This window comes from Carcharodon carcharias, chromosome 20, assembly GCF_017639515.1.
Source record: "Carcharodon carcharias isolate sCarCar2 chromosome 20, sCarCar2.pri, whole genome shotgun sequence".
In the NCBI taxonomy this organism is placed as follows: domain Eukaryota; kingdom Metazoa; phylum Chordata; class Chondrichthyes; order Lamniformes; family Lamnidae; genus Carcharodon; species Carcharodon carcharias.
Window position 1 is genome coordinate 100,508,730 of NC_054486.1, and position 15,275 is coordinate 100,524,004.

General features: G+C 40.5%; 1 protein-coding gene across 3 annotated transcripts in view; it reads left to right on the plus strand.

The window, feature by feature from the left end:
* LOC121292285 (exportin-1-like) overlaps positions 1–1,288 on the plus strand; it is a 58,057-nt gene extending 56,769 nt beyond the window's left edge. For all 3 annotated transcript variants that reach the window (XM_041214133.1, XM_041214134.1, XM_041214135.1), the window contains exon 25: positions 721–1,288. In XM_041214133.1, the coding sequence (XP_041070067.1) occupies positions 721–867 (147 nt within the window). In that variant the 3' untranslated portion in view covers positions 868–1,288. The remainder of the gene's footprint in view (positions 1–720) is intronic.
* Positions 1,289–15,275: the final 13,987 nt, after the last annotated feature.

Here is a 15,275-nt window from a genome sequence, read left to right on the forward strand (position 1 = left end):
ATGCCTTCTGAGTCTAACCCAGTGTGTGTTCTTTGCCCCACTCCACCATGTATAGCACAGTCTTGGAGGTGTCCCAGTCAAGCAAGATATTCATTTTAGAATTCTGATCCTTGTTTTCAAATCTTTCCCATGTCCATGCCCTTACTTACCTCTGTAATCTCCAACCCCACAATCCTCTGAGATGACTGCACTTGTCGAATTCTGGCCTCATTGACCATCCCCAATTATAATTGCTCCACCATCGGTGCCTGGGCCTTCAGTTGCCTAGCGCCCTAGCTCTGAATTCTCTCTCTGAACCTCTCCGCCTCACTTTCCTCCTTTTAAGAAACTCCTTAATACCAAAACTCTTTGACCAAGCTTTTGGTCATCTGACCTAATATCTCTTTATGTGGCTTGGTGTCCTAACTTGTTTTATAATGCTCTTGTGAAGTGCCCTGGGATGTTTCATTACATTTAAAAGGTGCTATATAAATATAAGTTGTTGAAGTTTCACTACCTTAAATGCCTTTATAACCGTCACTGCCGGTGATTATTGGGTTCAAGCAGTGCTTCAATAATCCCTCACTCTATCTGGCACCAAACATTCATCAGGAATCTTTTTCAGGAAAGAAAATGAGATGGGAGGGAGCGGTGCCGATTGCATTCCTTTTTAAGCTTTGGTACTGGAGCTCTCATTGGAACAGCAACTGTCCTGATCTTTCCTTTTCTTCTCGTTACTAGGAATTTGGTGGCGAAGACACTTCGGACCTGTTTCTGGAGGAGAGGGAGACAGCCCTGCGCCAGGCCCAAGAGGAGAAGAGAAAGCTTCAGATGACCGTTCCTGGGATTTTAAACCCCCACGAAATAGCGGAAGAGATGTGTGATTGAACAAACCACGTGTTACAGAAAGAAAGGGATGGGAAGGGTGGAGGGAGGAGAAATGAATGAAGAAGAAAGGACAGCGAGTGAATGGGTATGAAAGGGATAGCAAATGGGACAAATCCTTCATTGGTCTGATGTGACGGGACTTTTTAAGATTGAAATTCCAGTTTTGTTTCCTTGCCATTGGTCACGAGAGGGGAGTTTTTTTATCGCAAAAATCTTCATTATTATTTTCTCCCTGGGTTGAAATTGTGTTTATGAACTGTGAACATGCCGACAGCTAAGCCTGCAGCCATTGTTCCTTTATTTGGGCCGTGTGGTGTTGTACAGCTTGAGCTATTTCAACAACTTAAACTATATTGGAGAACCTTTCAACACATTGTATAGTTGGGTTTTATATTAAACCCAGCCTGGTTGGCTTGACAAACATGGTCTCTTCAGAATGTTTTTAAGTTGCAGTGTTTTGCAAAGGGGGAGACGAAACACACAATTTGACTGAACTAGGAGAACCATTTTTATGTAGAAGAAAAGCTGTGGGAGGTGAAAGACATCTGTTTTCGCGTGCTGAGAATGATTTTTAAAACCTGGTCGGTTGCTTGTGTAATGTTTTCGTTGACGTGAGTGAACGTGTGGGGAAGAGAGGCTGGGGTGCCCACTCTTGATAATCTGACCGTGCTAATGATTTATGCTGTGAAATTCCCTGAAATTTGCTGAGCTGCGAACGGTTCCCCTCGTTCCCCCAGTCTCTTGGCCAAGTTCGCTGCAGCTTTGTGTTGTGCAGAAATTTGTAAAGGAGGCAGATCACGCTGCAGTTCACTGGTACGAAAACATTCTGTTCTGGCGGCAGGGGAGATTTGGAAAGTTTTTTTTTTAATGAGTGTTAACCCTCCAGTTTTCAAAGGAAAGTTTCTTCTTTTGATGCCAGAAGTGTGGGTGGTCTTGCTGTCTGTGTGTGTGTGTGTGTGTGTGTGTGTGTGTGCGCGCGCGCGCGTGTGTATATAAATATATATATACAGTATTTTGGGCACTTATCCATTCAGCTATCAGGGAAGACACGAGTCCAGCTGTGTAATAAATGAGCGTAGACAGTTTTGATCTTGCAGCAAGACTGATGGTCTTGCTTTATAGCTGCCCCTCCCCCGCCCCAATGCACGATGTGTTTGCTCTCTTTGCTCCCCCCTGCCCCCAACCCATCCCCACCCCCAGCCCCAACGTTCCCCAAGCAACATTGCTCGAGTTCACGTTAGGGAGCTCCCTGTTCTTGTACAGATTTGACTTGTAAGAAATCCAGAGATCATAAATAAATATTTTGAATAAAGCTTTTTAACTGACTGTCATCACTGTTCTTCACCTCTCTTCTTCATCTGTTTCTCCACCCTCCCCTCCCCAAAACGTACATGTGTGTGTACACACCCAAAAAAGACATTTTGCCTTGTTCTGTTTAAACCATACATGTGATTTCACTTTGCTAACCAGGAGTTTTTTTTTTGGATATGATTGCCATTTTGTTCGGAGGGGGGAGCAGGGAGGCTAATCATTCTAACTGAAATCTTTTATGGTTGCTAGTGACCAAGCAATGAGGTTTAGGAGAAGAGGGAAAACGCATCTGGATTAGAAAGACAGGTTGCAGATTCAGCTAGTTCACGATTTCACTTTTCTGCCGTCTTAATGTGAAACTACTGGTTTAATAGGTTAATTAGGCTAAAGAGGGTCACAGGGATGGAATGGGGAGGTTTTTGCTTCCCCCAGCCAGATAGAACACACAAACTGAACTAACTGCCAAATCGCAAAATGCAGGAAAAGCTCAGCAGGTCTGACAGCATCGGTGGAAAGAAAGACAGTTAATGTTTCGAGTCCGTTTGACTCTGAGGAAGAGTCATACGGACTCAAAACGTTAACTCTGTCTTTCTCTCCACAGATGCTGTCAGACCTGCCGAGCTTTTCCAGCATTTTTTTGTTTTTGTTTCAGATTTCCAGCATCCGCAGTATTTTTGCTTTTTAACTGACAAATCAAACTGACAAGTTTCAATCACCCACACTCTCTTGCTTTGGTATTGTCAGATTTTTTTGCAACGTGTGACCCTGAATTGTTGAGCAAAGATTTTAATTGAGGTGGGGGTGGTTGGGTTGCGGGGGTGTGGGAGACAAAGTGATAAAGATGGGTTGAGGGAAGATTTGTTCTGAAGAACCAAAGCAGCTAGAGTTGCCAATTGCAATTAATGTATTCCTGGAGGCTTCGTCATATGAAGACCCCCCCCCCACCCACCCCCCATACCGCCGGCTCTAGCCATTCATTGGCCAGCACATCCATCCTTGTGACTCACTGCCTCCCTCCATCAATTGGAAAGCAGAAAGACTCATTACCCAATCGGATCTGCTGACTGTTAACTAAACAGCCTTTTTCCCCAGCCCCGTTTTCAATATTTTAATTTGGTGAAGCAGAATGATTAAAATAAAAGTCAGAATAAGACTATCTTTTTTTGAATGCACCTATGCTTTTTCTCCAGGGTGGCGCACAGCTGTGTCCTGGAGATTGATCTTCAATTCCTGGAGACTCCAGGCCTATCCTGGCGGGCTGGCAACCTTAAGACCACACAAACGATTTAATTGTCCAGGCCGGCCACACATCCCTCCATTACTTCACCCCAGAATCATTGTAACCATTGCATGCAATCATTCCACTTTGTTCAGAATTAGTTGCCTCGCTCTTTCCTTCAGCTCCCAACTCCCCAAAAAAAGTAGATGAAAAGGAGGCTCAGTTTGTGTGTTCTATTTTCACTACAGCATTTCTAAATGGTATATAATGTGAAGGTGCTAGTTGTTGAGGGGGGGGGAAGATGGTCTTGTGCTTGCTCATGTGGCCCAAGTGGTTCATGCAGTACTCCCAACTGCTGCTCGATGCGCATGGAACGAACACCTGATGTCACGGAATTAGCATAAATGTGATCTTTTTGGGGAGGCTGTTGCATGACTTTTTTTAAATTGTTATACGACACCTCTACCCCCCTTCCGGATCTCATCTCCCATGACCTCAGTGGTTTGGATAAAATCATTACTTCACTGGATACTTCACAGCTTGCTAGTAAAGATATTTCAACTGTGGTATACCAACAAATCGTAAGGTTTCCCACACCATTGGTTATAGATGTACAGAATGAAAGCAATGCATTTTTAATGTACCGTTCAAAATATTCTGTGGTGCTTCTGTATATGTGGCTATGTGAGTGGACAGTAAATCTAATAAGTCCGGTATCCTTGCCTGTCGTCAAAAATTAGGAGTAACTTTTTTGTTGTTCGGATGCTCAATGCAATGAAGCTAGGTTCACGTTAAACGCATGTACCCTCTTCTCTCAGTTTTAATCCATCACCTCCAATTGTATTTTTGTTTTATTAGTCCTGTAATTTCTACAGCAGTTCTATGTTGGCATGCAATGACATGCACGCCATTTTTGTGTTTTAGTACTTTTGTGAATAAGCCTTTTAATCTCAATTAATCATACAATCGATTGGAACATGGCTTTTCATTTTGTATGGGCCTGGCCCGAGAGGAAAGCAGATGATGGATATTTTTATTTTAAAGCACCGCCCCATGTCCTGTCTCAATCAAGTTGTGCCAGTGGAGAGAGGAGGATTAATTCTGTGTATATGACAGTCACAGGAACAAGAGCTCTCTTGGTTTTACTTGCAATGTGTTGTACACAAGCATACAGTGAGATGGCGTTGCAAACTTTGTGTGTGTGCGCATGCGCACACATTTGGTTCTCCTGTGTGTGTCATCTGTTTATGTTTAATGCTTTGAGGAGGTGATTATGGACTGTTGCCTTTTCAATACTTGTACAGAAAGTCTTGTTAAGAATCTGTGTAATTTAACTGTATTACACTGTATTAGAAATGTTTTATTTGGCAGCATTTGTAGCAGGAAAATACAAGTAGCCTGCAACCTCCTGCTATAGTCAAGTACCTCCCTCAGTTTACTACAAAAAAACTGTACAGCTTGTAATTAAGATGCCTAGAATAGAAATGTTAATTTTTTAAAATAAGATTTTAGTTAAATTTAGATGGTGGTTACTGATGAGTTTGTGTCGTGCAGTGTATCTTGTATTTTTGTTTTAAAACTGACTTGTACTCTAACCCGTGATTGCTCAATGTATATTCTGCCGCTTTTTGTTTTTAAACTATTCAGTTTTCCTCCATGAGGAGTCGCCTAAACACAAAAGAACCTCAATGTTTTTTAAACTTTTCTTTAAAACAGTGTGCCACTGTGGTTGACTTTGAGAAGGGTGTGTGTGGTTGTGTGTTTTTTGTGTGCACTTCTTGAGTTTTTTTTTACACCAAAATATATCACTAGCAATGTGATTTTCTCTCTCTCTCTGATAGATGCTGTAGTTTAACTTATACAGGCTTGCATTTTACCAGTCTTTCATGCTTCTGCAGTGTAATACTGGATCGGTTTGGACTGCTTTTTTTGTCATTTGTCACCCTCCAATTTTCTTTTGCTGTTTGGGGTGGGTGTGGTGGAAGTGTATAGGGAAAAACAGGTAGAAAAGAATTTCCCTGATTTTGCTTTCTTTGGTAAAGGGGTTACAGCCACCTAAAGGGCTGAGGGAAGGAGAGTAGAATATACACCTCATTCTAACAAAGACATAGACCCTTGTTTGAGAATGGGATGAAGAACGTGCATAGGGGGGCTACCTTTTATACTGTTTTTAAAAACTGACATTCTACAAGTTCTTTTTCCATGATTGATTTTGTTGTGGGAGCATTGCAGACAGATCAGAAATGGGGAGAGTACAAGTTGTATTTTATATATTTAAAAAGAACATAACTTTGGAAACTTTGTCTTGGTTTCAGCAGGAGGCTGCTGAGGCACGCTATGCTGAATAAAGCCTACAAACTCTAATGAGCTCATAAATGTTTTATTGAGCTGACGATGAGTTGGCTTTAATGCATGAGAATAAAGTGAGTGGGTATATGATTTGTGTGTAAAAACTTTATCATTCCAACTATCAATCTTAAACTTTTTAATGAAATTAGAGATTAAGGACCCTCCTTTTTATAATAAAAAAAATTACAATGAGCATCAAACTGGGGCTGTTATGCAACTTAAATGGAAGTTCTCTTGCAGTCATTTTAAAATCCCAAAATTTGTTCAACTTAAATTGGCTTAAGGTTTGTGATTGTCGTCATTGTTTTAAAATAAGCTGCAGTGACCAGAAAACCAGTATCTTGTTGGAATTGTGGTGTTTTTGAAATTGTACTAGTATTGCATTGTATGGGCTGAAATGGTGAGGAAGAGAGCTGGGCAGATATGCTGTTTACACTGGGGACTAAAGATGCATTAGAAGGTGATGTCTACAGATGAGGAAAGCCATTCTCCTAGCCAGAGGAAAGACCCCAAAATTCATTTCCTTGCCACCACCAACTCCGGAATGCAGCATCCACGTGTTCCTTAATGATTCCAGACTTTTTGCCTCCACTGGGAAGTCCATATATCAATCACTTTGTCCCAAAGTTATCATCCGAATTGTACAAATTTCAATAAGGTAGGCAACCATTCGGCCTGTTCTAGCATGGCCAGCAGTGCTACTTCAATCCCTTTATTCCCTTCGCCATGTAATCAGAGCTTTTGTAAATTGGATGGTGCTGTAAGATATATACATTGTGACAATGGTTCACAGCATGCTGTAACACTGTAGCCCAAACAACTTAACGTCTATTGCTGACAAGAGACACGTTGCCGAAGCTTTTCATTATGCGCTCATCAAGAAGGATGTCAAATTGGCCACTTTTGGCCAATCAGAGTCAACTTGCCAACCAACCAGCACTGGCACCTCCTATAGTATAAGTTGTTGTCGTCGCCTGAAATTTGACATTCTTGTGTTTGTCCTGATGAGTGCAAGATAAAAAGCTTCAGCAACATGTCTCCTCTTTTAGCAATATTCAAGTTCAGTACTACCAAGTGACAAATTAACTTTTCCTTAACCCGAGATGTTTCACTGTCTTGCAACACACTGGCCTGTGAATTGTACAAATTATATATAAATATAGCATTGCTCTTAAGTGGGGATGTAATGATGGATGTTTGGCTCCTTTTGTAAAGGTTAGAATTTTTGTTAAAATAGAAAATTATCTTTTTCTGATTGTATTCAAAACAAATTTTTCATTTTTAAATTTCATCGTGCAGCTTTAATATTGGAAGGCTGCTGTTTGGACTGTACAGGAGGGGGGCTGCAAGGGTAAATATTTTAAGATTAAGGTAATTATTGGAAAAGGTTAGTCTAGCTTTTAAGTATCCAGTTTTGTTTTTAAAAGTTACTGTTAATTGTTGAGCTTTGTTGAGAACAGGTTTATTGCCATCTTATCTGATTTCCAGTAATATTCTAGGTAGATCTGTGAAGAGACTCTTGGTTATCCACTGCTGAAGTAAGCATCCTTTTGCACTGTAGCTGTACAAATCTTTTGAGCCTTTGCCAGCTTGTGTGAATTAGTGCATAAGGAGCTTCCTGGCAAGTGTGATAGCTGCTCCTTCTAACTTCTAGTTCATTATTGGGGGTTAGGGAAGATAAATGGTCACTGTTTGCAAGGCTCTGCGCCAGTACCAATAAATTCATTAAGCCTATATACACACACACACACACACACACACACACACACACACACAAAGACTGGTAACTTTCATGAGATGATGCTTGCAAATTTTATGTGCTGTTTAATTTTGCTGATGGAACGACAAATGTGAAACCTTCATCAAACAACATCCAGTAGCTTAATTCAGGAAATTCTCTGCTGTCCTATATAAATCTACAAGAACTGAGTTTTATGCGAAGGATATTGTTTCAATTTGGAACTGCCCCAGATAGTTGTCATTTACTAACAAAGAAAGCAACAGCATGAAATTGAGCATAGTTTTATTTGCTGCTGAGTGTGTAATGGGGTGTCTTTTTTAGGGCTTGTATAAAGATTAGATGAGACTGATCTTTGAATCCTTGGTAATTACTTAGTTCTACATAAAATTTATGCCCTTGGACCAAGATGCACATGATTCCAAATCTTATGGGTAATTGGAATAACCCTGTGTTAATACTTTTTTTTACTTAGACTACAAGGTTATTTTTCTCCCTCTCCACTACCCTGGGTAAATATAACATGAATCCACTTTTATGGGAGATGCAAAGCCTTCAGTGATTACTTCTTCAATGTTACTTTTTTTCAATGTTAAGTTTTATATCATTATGCTTCAGAAGAATGAGTTTCAATGCACATTGATTTTGTTTCCCCACTAGTATACATCTTACAAAAACTGGTCTTGACTTTTGGGACAGTGTAACCTCTTTCAAAACTTGGATAGTAGGTGACTGGCCAGTCTTTAGCCCATTAGAAACAGCTTGCTAAGGTCAAATGTTTGGAGAGGTTCTTCCTATACGAAAGAAAATGACTGTCACAGAAAAACATTTACATGAGAAGCTTGTCCTTTAATGGCTGTTTGCCCTTTTTTGGTAAAAATATTTTGAGTAGCAGCTGATGGCATTGGGATCCTGACTTGGAGTTACTGAGATTGATGATGTAAGGGTGCTGATCCATCTAATCAAAAGCAGAATGGGGAAAAAACAGTTTGACCCATCCAAGTTCTCTCCACTCCAGGGTCCACATGTGATTTATTTTGATGTGGACTTTTTCTTCCTCCAACACCTGATCTCTCCTAATTAATTCTAAACTTCACTTAAAAGGAAGCTTCCTTGTTTGAGGAAAGGCATAAAGCAGGTCCTCTGACCATACCTCTGATTTAATATTTACTGTGTTTAGTCAATAATATCCAGTACAAAGTTAGTTGCTTAAACTAGTCTTTCAAGATGGACAAAAGGATTCATTCTTTTTGACTGCTTAGCTTCAGAGCCATACGGATAGAACAAAGCACCAAAATATAGAAACCCCTTTAAATAATCTACACCTTTTTGTCAGTGTTTAGATGCAATGCATTTTTGCATATTTCAAGCAGTGTGTTGTAGACTTTGCATATGAAGAGAGACTGATTCACATATTAAAACTGCAAATATATAAAATTACTAAAGTTTTAAAGGGAGGTGGAGGTGATAACAACAATTTTTTACATATTGACAATTTATAGATCCAGCTCTTCCAAATTAATAAAAACTTTCATCCCCTTTCTCTCTACTTCTCTTTCCTCCCCCTCCCAATTACTGCTCAGTGTGTGGGAAGATTTTCATTATTAGGTTTCATGAAAATACTGATTTCTGGATTTTTGTTCTGAAAAATAAACTCGTTCAGCTGACTTGCAATTGTAGCAATTTAGAAGCTTAAACTGCTGTGTTAAGGATCAGACACTTGAGTGTGAGAGTGTGTGTGTGAGAGAGAGACAGAGAAATTCTTTCAATTCCTGGTATTCTATTTGGAAACAGAGTTAGAACAGTGGAACTTACAATGTATAGTCCTCACTGAGCTTGCTTGGATAACTGTAACCAAGATCTTTAATGCTGGTTTGTGAGAGCCTTGTCTAAATCTTTTGGAAGCAATGGCTGGCATTCTTTAATTGGAGTGCTTGATTGTACCTTTTTATGTATAAATATTCTGTCCCATATCTGGGATTAAAATATTAAAAAATACTGCCTTAAGTCAACTGCTGCTCTTGTCTTCATTTCACTGGATGACTGCTCTATGAAACAGTAGCAGTGCCTGCCAAGTGCCAAGCCAAAGCCTTTCCATGCTAATTTTTTTTTTTAAAAGTTTGCATTTCTATGGCATCATGCATGACCCCAAGATGGCTCAAATCCCAGTGAGGAACTTTTGATATGTAGTCATGGTTGTAATGCATGAAAAGCAGTCTTGTACAGAGCAATGTTCCATGATAAAATGGTCAATTTAGATGAATGGTTGAAGGAAAATGTTGGGATACTGGGGTCTCAACACCTCACACGACATCAGGGCAGCACTCCCTCTATTATATGGAGTGTTAGCCTAGACTTTTTTATTATACTAGTCTTGAGTGGGCTTGATTGTACAATCTTTTAACTTTGGAAATGAAAATGTAACCAGAGTCAAGGTTGATACTTACCTCCAGTGTGCATTAATCCTAGTCTCATGTTTGGAATACTCCACATATTGTCCATAAGGATCGAGCACAACCCAATTGGAAGTTCTCACTGATATTTTGGCCTCGAGTCTCAAAGCTTCGTGCAACTTCAAACTTTAAGCAGCACCTATATGTTAAGTGCAGGATGAGAGATTAAAGTGGATTACATTTATTTTAGCAAGCCTTTTGATGAGCTCTAACATGGATCTTTTATTTTGTGACCAGTCTGCCAAGGTAAAATGGCAAGCTGGATCTAAAATTGGCTCAGACAGGAAGCAAAGGGTAATGCTTGATGGTGTTGTGTATGATTGGAAAGACAGTTTCCAGTGGTGTTCTGCAGCCCTTCATACTAGGTTCCTCGCATTTTGTGGTGTATATATCAATGTCTTGGACTTGAATGTAGGGTACATGAATAAGGAGTTTGCAGATGATACAAAAATTAGTCTGGGGGCTAAGACCTCACTTTTTTTTAAAATATAGATATCCTGGCTAATTTCTAAAATTTTTGAAACAACAAGGCTGAAGCTATGTCTCCCAGTAACCCCGAACAAAAGGAATTTTATGGCACTATTGGAGAAGCTGATACCTCGTTATCTCTGAAGAGACACTAATGACCCTGTGGGCTGCAGAGACCAAATTCAAAGGGAATGATACAAAGGCCATCTATGTTTCACAAGACAGGCCTGGCCACCCGAGTCTTCTAGTCTGTTAGGACAAAGGACCCTGCAGCCTCCATCCAAATTCTAAATGCTGGGAACATTAACAACCCCCAGGAAACCAGACAAAGGAGTATATACCTTTTCGTTAAAGCCAAAATAGAGAGTTAAGAGTTATGTGACATAACGCCTTAGCTGGAGGGACCTGTAATATTGCCTTGTGAAGCTGCAAAGCTCAATCTGCCATATTTCTATCTATTAAGCAGCAGCACAAAAAGAGGGCTCTGTCCAGGTTTGAATGCCTGGCCCCCATCTACACTGTTTCCACTGGAACTTCTAAACTTCATCTACAAGATCAATTCATCTCTGTGTACCTATCTCATCAAGGATGTCATTTCTACTGTGAAAGTGAATTATCCCAGCATCAGTGACCGCTGAAGGAATACAGCATTGGACTTTGATTCCAGACTTGTGAAACAATAATTCATTCACAGGGCAAAGACTACAGTATAATCTTCCTTTCTGTATCCCCCTCTTTATTCTATGAGTGGCAAGGACCCTATGTCGCAATCTTCCTCTCACGTTTGAGTGTGTGCAAATAAACTAACACTCAGTTCACCCTATCTCCAGTTTGCTGAGGGGTTACTAATAGAAATTGGATCATACCAAAATTGAGGGGTTAGGAAATATGCCACCACTTTATAAAGGAGGAAATCCAAATCAAAAACACCTTTCTCTTTATGAACCGGTGGGGAGAGAAGTCAACCGTTTAAATTCGACTCCCCTCCTGTCCATAACATAATGCATTTGGCTAAGGCAAGGGAATACACAATACGCTTCTCGGTATCCTACCATTTAGAGGAACAGAGGGTCCTCGGGCACAGAGCTCTGAATGAATCTGGACAGGTAGATAAAGTGGTTAAGGAAGGCATACAGGATACTTACCTTTACTAGTCGATGCGTAGAGTATAAGCTGGGAGGTGATCCCAGAACCAAGGCCAGGGAGAGAAATCATGGGCCCCAGTGTTTGTGTTTCTGGGCCCCTTATCCCACCCTTAGTCTCCCTTTTAACTCTTTCCCCCTCATATCCTTTAGGTGCCCAGAATTGGTGTCGAACTGTTTTATAAATGTTTAGCAAAACTTCTTGACTTTTGTACTCTATTGTCTCTATTTATAAAGCCCATCAAAATCTTAGGTTTCATGTGTTTTACTTTACAACCACAGTTTATTATGCAACCAGTTCCACTTCTTTAAACCTGGCCCTGTGCAATATCCAGGCACCAAAATCCAAAAGACTTGATATTCAAGCACTTCAAACAACAATCCTATGTACAAACGAGAATATCTTGAACTAACAATGACGTTCTATTGGCACATGATTCCTGGTTTCACTTCCAAGTTTAAAAACGGCAAAACCTTCCAGTAAATTAGCACCAACCAACTTGCCTGCAATAATGTGCTATTTCTATCCACACAAGCAGGTTTTGTTAACAGAAAAAAAATGCACTTTGCATGGAGTGATAAATATTTTCTCATTTTAAACCAACTGACCACACTTATAAATGCTCTGCATGGAGCATATAATGGGAGAGGAAAGCACTGCAGATGCTGGAGATATAAACAGAAAATGTTGGAAATACACAGCAGGCCAGGCAGCATCTGAGGAGAGACAGAGTCAATGCTTCAAGTCCATTATCTGTACTAGTTTGGATGAAGGATCACTGACCTCTGTTTCTCTTTGCATAGATGTCACCAGGCATGCTGAGCATTTCCCATTTCTATTGCCAGCCCTCCAAAAGGCGATCTGACTTGGGAGCCTCTTAATCCCCTCCAGCAAGAAACCCAGCAGCAGCTGCCTGAGATCTGGTTTGCTACAACATTAAACATGAATTTCAAAAAACGTTAAGGTATGAAGAAAACAATGTCAAAGCAATGAGTTTTATTAATTACACATTTTAAAATTCAAATGACCATTAAAAAGTGCCAATCAGCAGAGCTAACTAATAAAATCATTTTGCCTTTTCACTTAAGAAGCAGCAATAGAGAGAGAGACATACAGATGAGGCCCCAAGTCCTGATCACCAGGGAAGGGGGAGAACACTGGGACCTAGGTAAGGACTATGTGTCTGCCATTATTGGTGGACACACCCAGCTGGCCTTGTCGGAATTCATACACAAGTGGGGGTTCAGAAGCAGGTTGCCTTTCAGCCTTGGTTTTACTCCTCCCTTGACCCCGTCTATAGATAGGTTTGGGGGGGGGGGGGGGGGGGGGGGGGGGTGCGGGTGTGGCAGGCATCTATCTGGCTCACTCCCAGTCTCAGGATGTACACACACGTGTACACCCCGTAAAGGCACAGGCTCTGGTGATTAACAGTGTATGCAACCCTATCTAGAACTGTACAAAATACTAGGTAGGGTACAGCTGGGAGTACTGCAATAATGGTCACTGCACCATACAAAAGATGAGATTGCACTGGTGGGTGGAAGCTGGGAAAGTAAGAGATGGAATGGTAAGAGGAGCAGGAAGGATGCAATATTCAGGGTGAAACACATACACTTGGAACAGCCCAGCCCTGTTTGATCTCAAGGTAGACAAGAGTCAGGCCTGGTTTGTCCCAGGATGGAAGGCTGCCTGGAAATACCAGGTGCAATGGGGTTTGCCTGCCACAATCGGTAGGCAAACTTCTAAATTGCACTCAGCTCAATACATCAAATCTTTGGCCACCAATTGGTAAGTCAGAGGACCTTCTTGGAGGTCAACCATTCAGAAGTACAGGAAAATGTGCAACTGTCCAAGTGGTCTGCCTTTCTTCATTGATATTGTCTGTGACCAGTTGGGCTTGAAAAGCAGTATGCTAGCATGTGTATAACGAGTTGACACGGAGCAGACACTAGTAATAACATTGGTCCAGCTTTTGCTGTCAAAATAAGTGAGGTTAATGCTACTTACCATTATTTCTGCATAAATGTACAGCAAATCCAGGTGGGATGATGCACTGTTAAATGACTGTATCCATAATTTGTTGTGTGCATTGTGCCACTCTACTATTAACTCTAGGTTAATAACAGTAGCTTTTTGTTAAAATGCATTGAATGTTTTAAAATTGCTGCATTTGCGCAGTGAATACAAACTAAACTTGCCACTGAAAGTAGTCATGATTATGAACATACCCTTTTAACAAAATGTTTAATTGCTACCAATTAACCTCTCCGGTACTGAAAATTAACTGTTACAAGTGTGGAGGCTCATTCCTTCAGGAATTAATTATTTTCCCTCTTCAGCAGCTGATTTGACACTGAATTCACCCACTCTAAATTAGGCTTCCTTCCACACGAATTGGTTGCCCTGTTTACTTAGGTCCCAAAGGCCAATATCAACTTACACTTCCAGCAACTTGCCACAAATAAATTTTAAAAACTAAAACACAAATATCATTTAAAGTGTGCTGTGAAACTCAGCAGGCTGGCAGCATCAGTGGTGAGAGAAACAGTTAACGTTGAGTCGAATATGACTCTTCAGAACTGAAAGGTAGAAACGTGATGCGTTTTATGCTGCTGAAAGAGGGGAGGGAGAGAAAGAAGGGATGGTCGGGGATAGGGTAGAGGGTGGGACAAAAATCTCATGGAACAAAAGGCAAAAAGGGGTTTTCCACAGATGCTGGCAGACCTGATTAGTATTTCCAGCACTTTGGTTTTATTTCAGATTTCCAGCATCCACAGTATTTTGCTTTTCTCACTAAAGGCAGATGCCCTGCCACATTAAAAACTAAACCATCATGAGCTAAGGTTACTTTTTTTGTTGGAATGCTTTCATGTAAACATCTTTTTGATTGGTCCTTGTGTTAATTTATTATATTAATAGATCTGACCTGAAGTGGCACTGAGAAATTTGGTGCCACCCCTATTTTAATTGGGCCAATCTGTTTCTGATCTAGACTCAGCTGTACATTTCTCTGTACTCTTTCTGCAATCTCAATCATGTGAATATTAGCCTTTAATCCCTCTTCCATTGTCTGCCACCCCTCCAATCGCTTCGTTAACCAGATTTTCCTTTCCACATAACTTTCTTCCTCCAGCACCTCTTCCCCTCATGTCCCAGATTTCTGCTTCTTTAGATTTGCTTACAGTTTGCTCCCTGAACTCTCACCCTTAGCCTCATCAACCATATACCCTGACACGACTTGTTGGTTACTGGCACAGGGTTAGCCTAAGTAGACAATGGCTACTCGTGATGGTGACAAATTTATTATTGCAATCACCTTAATTTATCAGTCAGAGGGAGTTGTAGTTGCTCTCCTTCAACTAGTGGAAAATTAGGGTACAAAAAAATTGAAAATCTGTAGTTATTAAAAAGCTGCCTTAAAAACCTAGATAAACTAAGACACTTAAAAAGTTCCCCACTGCCATCTAGTGGGTAAGCCTAAACATAACTTAAAAATTTACTTGCTAAAGTTTCCGATTGTGACATTAAATTGAGCAATACTGACCATTTGTGTAGGAAATGTTAACGCTAAACCAAAACTTGTTTTACATTTATGCTGCAGCGTAAGTGTAAAACACGATCAAGTGATTTAAAATTATATTAAGACAACTCCAAACCCTGGACAAAAGAATCTGCTCACTTTGCAAAATTTAGTTGGGGTTGTACCGAATTGCAGTGGGCTTGACTA